The 9,381-nt window shown below is 52.1% G+C and overlaps 1 protein-coding gene across 1 annotated transcript; it reads right to left on the bottom strand.

Moving 5' to 3' along the window:
- Positions 1 to 3,333: 3,333 nt before the first annotated feature.
- Positions 3,334 to 4,752, bottom strand: DRD5 (dopamine receptor D5). The gene has a single exon (XM_047799689.1). It carries the CDS (start codon positions 4,750 to 4,752, stop codon positions 3,334 to 3,336), a length of 1,419 nt encoding a protein of 472 aa, XP_047655645.1.
- Between the last annotated feature and the right edge of the window lie 4,629 nt (positions 4,753 to 9,381).

Below are 9,381 nucleotides of genomic sequence, written 5' to 3'. Positions count from 1 at the left end.
GGGTTGCAAGGATTGAAGGAATCCACCTGTGTGCAGCCACAGCACAGAATGAGTTTCCCTAATGCCCATGTGGCCATTGGCATAACCTCCACAGCCCTGCAGCCACCCCAGCCTCATCTCCCACCCCACCACACACACACCCGGTGCACCAAAGTCTCACATCCAAGCTTCTGCACTGGCCACTCCCTTGCCCGGGGTACTCCTCTCCTGGACGCTGGCATCGTCCTGACCCTTGCTTCTCCACCCGAGTCTCTCCTCTTCATGCCTCTTGTATGACTGCCCTACACCAGCCTCATCCCCTGCTCCCTCTGTTTCCTCTTGCATCCCATCAGTATTGCTGCCTGACCTGGCATTCCAGAGTCTTCGTCGCACAGACACTCCAGTCCAGAGCAGTATCCTAGTCTTCAGATCCTGTCTCTCTCCCACTGACATATAAGTTCCCGATGATATCACTTGTGTCTGGAATCTCCTATAAGGTGCAAATGAACCTTTCCACAAAAAGAAACTCATGGACTTGGAGAACAGACTTGTGGTTGCCGAGGGAGAGGGGGAGGGAGTGGGATGAATTGGGAATGGGGGGTTAATAGATGCAGACTATTGCCTTTGGAATGGATAAGCAATGAGACCCTGCTCTGTAGCCCTGGGAACTATATCTAGTCACTAGTGATGGAGCAGGATGATGTAAGAAAAAAGAAGCTATATGTGTGTGTGTGATTTGGTCACCTTGCTGTACAGTGGGAAATTGAGAGAACACTGTAAACCAGCTATAATGGAAAAAATAAAAATCATTAAAAGATTTTTTAAAAAGAGAAAACACATGTTCCCAGACATCAGAAGATTTAATTGGTGACTATATTCCTAGAAGACTACCTCGCACATAGTCGGTGTAAAAAATGATAATGAAAAGGTGCAGGATATTTTGCAGAAGGGATCCCCAAAGTCCTCCCATAACCCATTTTTCCTAACACAGAAATTATGTGAACTGGGGCCTAGACCAACCTGTGCCACCAAAAACTGTTTGCTTGCAACCATCTATCCTTTGGAGGGAAGAGCTGCATTTTAGAGGTTTTTCAGCTCTAGCAGAGGTTCTCAAACGGTGCTCCCTGCAACTGCGATCGCCGGAGAGATGGTGATAAGGAATCGAAGCACACGAAGCTTCGCAAGGTCGAGGACACCGCAAAACAGTGCAGAATTCTCTCCTGCTCCGGGATTCACAATGCACGGGAGCAGCTCTAAGAAGCCCTGTACAAACCTGGATTTGCCGAACTTTTTCCCCCTCAGCCCCATCCACTCACGTCTGCATCATCAAGCATGATTTGGAAAGCAGCGCTCTGATGTTAAGTCTTTCAGGTTACAGATGCAGACAGAAGGTGAAACCCAGCGTGATCAGGTGCCTCTTTCAAGGTCACACGGTCATCTTCTGCATCTTGGAGCATAGCCCCTTTCGCAGCCCCTGATGCTTCCCTAACGGTCTACTTAGCACTCAGCTCACAAGAGGCCAAAAACTGAACACTAGCCCGCAGATTCCCCTATCGATTTGACTAAATCATATGAAAACGAAGGTACCCAAGAGGATTTGCTTTCAATCTCACCATTCCAGAAATAGTCAGTTAGTCATTCAACAACCATTTATTCAGCACTCTGCGCTAGGCAGGGCACATTTTGCAGTGAGCAAGACCAGGCTGTTCAGGAGACTGACAATAAAATTATTGCTGAAGAAACCAAAATTGATTGAACTGTCCTTGAGAAGCCTGCTTCAAATAAGGCCTTGTGAGAAATTACATATTCACATTTCATTTGCTTCCATTTACAATACTCACATTTAGATCGAATGGTAATAATATGCTTTCGTCTGGAATGGCTCTGAAACTAAATGCTCCCCTTCCCCTTCGCTGCAGAGAAGAAAAACAGAAAGACTGAAATTCATTGGGCTTTTTTGTTGAGCACTTCAACCAACAGATCTCCCAATTTCAAGTTCATTCAAATACCCTCTCTGGCTCCTACATTGTAGTTAAAATCTGTTAACTATTGTCCACAAATGAAAATGCTTATTTAAAAGCTGGATTTGTTTTTTAAAGCATATTAACTCACACATTTCAAAGTCCTTCAGAAAACACAGCAGATCAAAAGGCACGTAACTTTCAAACACTCTAGTTCTGAGATTAAAAAAGAGCTAGCAATTATTCTATACAATCTTTTCAATGAACCGATAGCATCCATCTAAGAATCAGGAGAACTGTTTTATATAATTTTAAAAAGAAGATTCCAGGAGTTCCTGTCATGGCTCAGTGTTAACAAACCAAACTAGCTTCCATAAGGATGGGGATTCAATCCCTGGCCTGGCTCAAAGGGTTAAGGATCTGGTGTTGTCATGAGCTGTGGTGTAGGCTGGCAGCTGCAGCTCTGATTCGACCCCTAGCCTGGGAACCTCCGTATGCCATGGGTGCAGCCCTAAAAAAAAGACAAAAAAAAATGAGAAGATTCCAAATGAGAAAACAAACTGGAATTCTGGGATTGAGGAGTCCATATTTGATGTCCTGGTATTGATCCAACTTTTAGCACAGACTCAAAACGTGTGTTTCTAATAAAAAGAAAATCTGAGATACCAGAAGCCCTTCAAGTTCCCTTGCCCCTCTGGGTACCTTTAAGACCACACTGTCTGTCAAGAAAATAAATCTGTGCTTCCAGATCCAGCCAAAATCTCCCCGGCTTTGAAGGATGCTCTCACCAATTCTCTAGGAGACACCCTGAAAATCAATCTGGCAAAGCAAAGATAATCACCCCATAAAACACATAGTTTGTATTTATTAGACACCAGAACAAACCAGAAGGAATTCCTCAGCTGTGGTAAAGACACACAGAGAGCAGAAACTGCATAAACACAGGCCACAAGAAGCAAGATACAGGAAAGCCACACAAGTTCCCATCAGCGCTACACACACGTTGAATCTATTGCTTAAAATCAGTCCGAACACGGGGAAGTCACTGAACAATCTATTCGTTTAAAAGCAAAGGGGAGAGCACACATTTGAAAGACCAAGTACCAATTTTTTTGAGAGCCCATCACCATCTTCTCTTCTCTAACAGAACCAGCGGTCCAGCTATGCTAGGCTAAGGTATAAATGACTGCGTTTATTCCAACGGCTTCTGCCAAATCGTTTCAACAACAAATCAGTCCGGTGAGGTTTCTAAGCAGTGGGCCCCTGCGCTGACACAGGAACCGTGATAAGCGGAGCAGCGCTGGAAAGGTACTTATGTGTCTCCGCGTGTATTCTGCGTGCTTATTAATGTCTGTGCGGTGGTATAGATCCGGAGCAACGGTTCTTCTGCAGTTTAATGGAATCCACTGGGAGTGAAAGGTGTTATTTTGCCCAATGAAATCTGCCCCTCGCAGTCCAGCTCCCAGATGGACTGGGCAGCAGGGTCACCATCTGGCGATGCCTGAGCGATCGGAGACACACGCTGGAAAGGGCTCTCCTCCTCCTCCTTGTCCACCTCCGCGACGCCCGGGGCCACCGCGCTGGGGATGCTGCGGATGGAGGCAGCGGGGATCTCCCTGTGGAGAGCGGTGTCCTGACGGCAGGAGACGAGCTCGTTACTGATGTTCGCTGTCTCCACCTGGGTGCGGGCGCACAGGTGGCCGCACCCCAGCAGCTGGGCAAACACCTTCCGGAAGTCGGCGTTGAAGGCGTAAATGATGGGGTTGAGGGAGGAGTTGGCCCAGCCGAACCAGACGAAGACGTCGAAGGTGGTCTCGCTGACGCAGGGGAAGTCCTCCGGGGGCCCGCCGCAGAAGGGGACCATGCAGTTAAGGATGAAGAAGGGCAGCCAGCAGCACACAAAGACCCCCATGACCACCGACAGGGTTTTCAGGACTTTGGTCTCCTTCTTGATGGATGCCCGCAGGCCGGTGTCTGGGCCGCAGGCCTCCCGGCTCCTCCGGCAGCTCTGCGCGTGCTCCGCCGCCCTCTCCAGGGAGGAGATCCTGCGGATTTGCCCCTGGGCGATGCGGTAGATGCGCGTGTAGGTCACGACCATGATGGCCACCGGGATGTAGAAGCTGATGAGCGAGGAGGAGATGGCGTAAGTTCGGTTCAGGCTGGAGTCACAGTTTTCCTCCCTCACGTCTGGCTCCCCGGCTTCCTCCCAGGGCGTCCCGTTGGCCAGGTGGGGCAGCGGGTCCACCCCACCCCAGGAGCCTACCTTGTCCCTGTGCCAGTGGAGCTGGACTGGGATGAAGGAGATGAGGACCGACAAGGTCCACGCGAGGCCGACCATGACCAAGGCCACACGCTGGGTCATCGTGCGCTCGTAGCAGAAGGGCCTGGAGATGGCCCAGTAGCGGTCCACGCTGATGATGCACAGGTTCAGGATGGAGGCGGTGGAGCACATGATGTCGAAGGCCACCCAGATGTCGCAGAAGGCCCCAAAGGGCCAGTAACCGGACACCTCGGCGACTGCCTTCCAGGGCATGACCAGCAACGCCACGAAGAGGTCGGACACGGCCAGAGACACGATGAAGACACTGGTCATCTTGGCGCGCAGGTGGCGGCTGTGCACGATGGCGGCGCACACCAGCACGTTGCCCAGCAGGGTCCAGACGATGAGCAGGGTCAGGAGGCCGGCGGTGACCACCTGCGCCGGCCCCAGCGGCGCCACCCCCTCCGAGCCCCCCACGGCGCCCCCCTGCACCAGCTGCTGTTGTCGGGCCCGTGTCCGGTACGCGGTGCCGTTGCGCCCCGGCGGCAGCATATCGGGCTTGGCTGCAGAGGCGTCCCAACTTCTGCCCTGCGGCCCCTGGGCGGCCCCATCGGGCACCCGGGGAGTGGCACCCCGGGACCCGCGGCTAAGAGATCCCCGAGTCCCGGGAGGCGCTCACCATGCGCAGCGCTGGAGCCCCGGAGCGCGCCAGGACCCCCTCTCCTCCTCGAGCGCCACCGGGTCGGTGGCCGCGCCGCGCCGCCCCAGTGCCGGGAAGCAGCTGGTGCCCGAGGGGCTGATCCCAGGAGCCGGTGGCGCGCCCAGGCGGGCGGCGGCGGCGGCGGCGGCGGCGGCTGTGTCTGGTTCAGAGCCTGAGAAACGAGGAGCGAGGCACCACCGAGGGGGCGGGGGCCGGGAGCGACCGGCGCGGGCCGAGCGCTGCTGCGCTGCCTGGTCTCTGGCTGCTCCCGGGGCCCGCGCTCCCGCCCCCCCGCGCCTCCGCGCGCCCCAGTCTCCTGCGCACCCGCCCCACCTGTGCCTTGGCGCCCTCAGTCTCCACGCTCCGCCTGCCTGAGGCTCGGGGCAAACCCGCAGGTCCGAAAGCCAGCCTCCGGCCCTGTGAAAACCCCCGGCCCGCGCCCCAGGAAGATGCCCCGAGGCCTGGTCCAGCCCGGGGGGGCCTGGCCCCGGCCGCGTTCAGAGACCAGGGAGCTGGTGTAGAGATGGAAGAATCACTGTCTTCTAGACGGGGAAAGGCATTTGCAGGGTAAGGAGGGTGAACTTGAACTTCTCTTAGACCTAAGTACCACCCCAGGCTTTATTCCTAGCTGCGAGACCTTGGGGGTCCTCCTTCATTTCACTGGGCCTTGGTTCCCACCCCCACAAAAGGGGGTGACAATTCCTCTCCATTATGTAGTGTAAGACCTCAGTGAAGCCAGGAGCTGGTGTCTCCTGGGAACATCTCCCAAACTCCCCGGGAATGTCCCTAAGACTGGGATTACCTTGGCCACTTGGGAAAACCCTTTCCTCACCCACCCCCCATCCTTACATGGTTTTTCTTTGGGGAATAATTTTGAATGAACCCCGCAGGCCAGGAGGAGGAAGGGACCTCCAGCCAGCTGGGAGCCTCCCCCTTCGCAGGGTATTTTCCGTCTTTCTTTTTTTTAACCTTGAGAGGGACGGATCCATGCCTCAGGCTAAACAGAAGAGGAATCTGAAGCTTGAATATGTATCCCAAAGCCCAGTTCGTAAAAGGAATGGTGGGGAGACCCTGGGAGGGAGAGCGTGTTCTTGGATCTTACCTCCCTCTCAGCTGCCACATGACTACCCGGCCCTCTAGCCTCTGAGCTGTTTTTGTTTTGTTTTGTTTGCTTTTTAGGGCCGCACCTGTGACATATGGAAGGGGTCGCATTGGAGCTGCAGCTGCCAGCCACAGCCACAGCAACGTGGGATCTGAGCCACGTCTATGACCCACGCCACAGCTCACAACAACGCCGGATCCTTAGTCCACTGAGCGAGGCCAGAGATGGAACCCGTATCCTCATGGATCCCAGTCTGGTTTGTAAGCTGATGAGCCACAGTGGGAACTCTTAGCCTCTGAACTTCTTAAACTAAGGAACTGTGTCTTACGCATGTCCAAATCCCCCAAACCAACACAGCAAGTGGGTGCTTGACAAACCTTTGCCAGGGGAGAAATAGTAAAAAGGGGCTCTGTGCCCAGCACTTTGCCAATAATGCACAGATGACTCAACCAGCAAAGGTACACATGGGCTCACCACACAATTTTTCTTTGGTTTCTAGGTAGTTCTGACTGTCTGAATTTCATCCATTTATCCATCCAGCAAGCATTTATTCAGGACGTACCATGTGGGAGACAGAAGGGAGGCTGTACAGGGTATACAAGTCACAGCCAGGGCAGGTTTGTATCGTGATTATTTAAAAGCTCCAGCAACAGGCAGTAGATTATATGGAGAAAGGAGAATTTTCTCCCAACCAGCACAAAATTGATGTTTGAGCTGGGGGGCTGAGCTGCGACTATGTCCCGGGCTCTGTCCTAAGGTGGGGGGATACAAAAAGAATCAAATCTATATTCCTGTCCTCCTGGGGCTTACATTCTTGAAGGAGGAGGAGGGGGGAGAGTCAGGGAAGGGGAAAGAGAGACAGAAGGGAAGAGAAGGAAGAAGAAAGAGGGAGACTGTGAGAAAGAGAATGATACCTGGGAGCCTCTGTCCTGGTCTTTGCCAATACAGAAGCCTTTCGCTAACATGGGACTGAGTTGAGTGTCGGTTGTCACCTGTAACTGCAAAGGCCCTACTTAGATAGAGCAAGTGATGGGCAAGACCCAGTGGGGTCATGAGAACAGGGGGATGGACTGCCCATTTGGGGTGGGCAGCCTGGGGAAGGGCAGCACAGAAGAAAGGATGCTCAAGCTGGAGGGTGAGACAGTCCGCCAGCAATCTGGGGCTGGAAGGGCATTCCTAACAGAGGGAACAGCCTGTGCAAAGGCTCAGAGGCATGAAGCTTTGGGTGTGAAAGATAGATTTCAGAACTTCAAGACTTTCCCCTCTGTTATCTGAAAGACCAGGTGTCTTATCATTTTTGGAAATAGAGTTTTCTCTCTATTATCCATAAGACCTTATGCAAGCAAAATGAATTAATATGCTGCCAGGATGCTGCAGGCTGTGTCTCTTCCGTCTTCACAGGGAGCAGTTTGGCTGGTGGGGATGATGCTTTTGTGTAAGCAGCAGCTGCCCTCTCTCACCCAAGCTCTTTCTCACATTTTTCAAAAGGGCTGGGCAGAGTTGGCAACTGAAAACCAAGGAATCTCTTGGGTCAGCCTTAGAACCAGCCTCATCGGCACAGACTCTAACCAACTAGGCAGCTAATAAAGTCCTTCCCTTATTTTATCCCAGCCAGAGCCCTGCCTTCAAAAGATGACAGCCAGGAAGTGATCCTTTTACGCATTTGGCTCCTGCAAAATTGTACTAAGAGGATTTTCTTAGAGCATCTTAGCATAAAAGGGGTTTTCCTAATCTGGTCAGCAAATAGTCTTCCATTTAAACTCATTGATCCTTCTTTTTCTGAAGATATGTTTTTAATTGGATTTGCTTCACTGAGACAAATGGCTAAGTCAAGAGGCCGACAACCAGGATTTTGCAGCTGCTGTGGCTGGTATCAAAAGAGTCAACTCTGTTTTACACCCACCAAGACAGGCTTAGTTCCTTGACTACAGATATACCCAGGCTGCCAATGTACTCAGCTTGGCTCAGCAGAGCCCAGGCAGAAAGGCGGAGATGAAACATCAGCATCCATTCCTGAGGCTAGAGAAGCCACCTCAATCACACATCCATTGATGATGACCTGGAGGCCTTTTCCAAGCCAAAGGCTGGTGCCCAGGCTCCCACCTCCTTCCCAATTCAGAAACACAGGAAGCTGAGAGCAGCCATTTCTGGCAGGTAAAAATAGCTATCCCAGAAGTTAGCATCTTCATGTAGATAGAGGATGGAAGAGGGACCTGCGAGTCAGACAGTCCTGTGTTCAAATCCCTCCTCTCTGACTTATAGCTCTGGAACTTTGAGCAAGTTATTTCACCTCTCTGATTCTCAGTTTCTTCATCTTTAAAATGGTAGCACTAATACTCACTATGCAGAGATATTACAAACAAATGACTTTAATATACTTAGGAAATGCTAAGTCGCTGTAACCGTCAGGTTTTGTTACCATAATGCCATGTAACAAATAGCCCCAGGAGCTCGTGGCTTAAAACAATAAACTTATTTCTCGCTAATGGTCTTTGGTCAGCTGGGGAAGTTTTGCCCCAAACTGTGGGTCAGGTTCCGTTTGCTCCTCTGGTCTCTCATTCCAGTGGTTCCCCTGGGCCTTGCCTTCTCAGGATGCAGGGTGGGAGCTGACGGGACTGCCCCAGCATGCACAACTTTGAGCCTCTGGTGAAATGAAGCACGTGGTCACTCAGCTCACGCACTCCTGACCAAAAGCAGGTCAGCAGGCAAGCAGGAACTATGCCCTGTCCACAGGGAAGCCAAGGCACAATGGGGCCACCAGCAAGAGTAGTGAGCAAACAGCACCAGCCACACAGTCTGTGGTAAACAAAAGCCATCATTGTCTCATTGTTCCAAATGGCCCCCACAGCTAACACCTTCTGTCCATCAATTCTGCCGCCTCCAATCCGGGTCCTCATCGCTTTGTGCCAGTGTGGTCCCCAGAGCCTCCCAGCAGGTGCCTGGGTCTTGGTGTCTTCACTCCCCTCCCCCTGATGTGCCACCACCAAGATGACTCCCCTAAAACACAGATGCAATGCCCCTCATCAGCTTAAACACATCCCATGAGGCCTCATGGACCATAGTATTAATTATTCACCTGACTAACAAAAATCAATCTGTTAATTCCAAACTTCCAAGCATAGCCCTTCACAATCTGGTCACCACCTATGCATCTGTTTACCCACCTGGTTATCAGCCTCACCCCTTGCCTCCCAAGCCTTCCCCAGCTCTCATCTTCTAAACACCCCCCCGCCCCCGCCACCCCCGCAACAGTTTCTTCTTCTCCTGGCTCTTCTGGGTCTTCTGCCCTTGCTCTAGCTCTTCCTGTGCCTGAGAGGTCCTTCCCACCCTTTTCTGAGTGGGAGCAAACTCCCAGCCACCTTTCAAACCCAGTGCCAAT

Source organism: Phacochoerus africanus, chromosome 10, assembly GCF_016906955.1.
Source record: "Phacochoerus africanus isolate WHEZ1 chromosome 10, ROS_Pafr_v1, whole genome shotgun sequence".
NCBI classification, from domain to species: Eukaryota; Metazoa; Chordata; class Mammalia; order Artiodactyla; family Suidae; genus Phacochoerus; species Phacochoerus africanus.
This window is presented reverse-complemented; position numbering and strand designations above follow the sequence as displayed.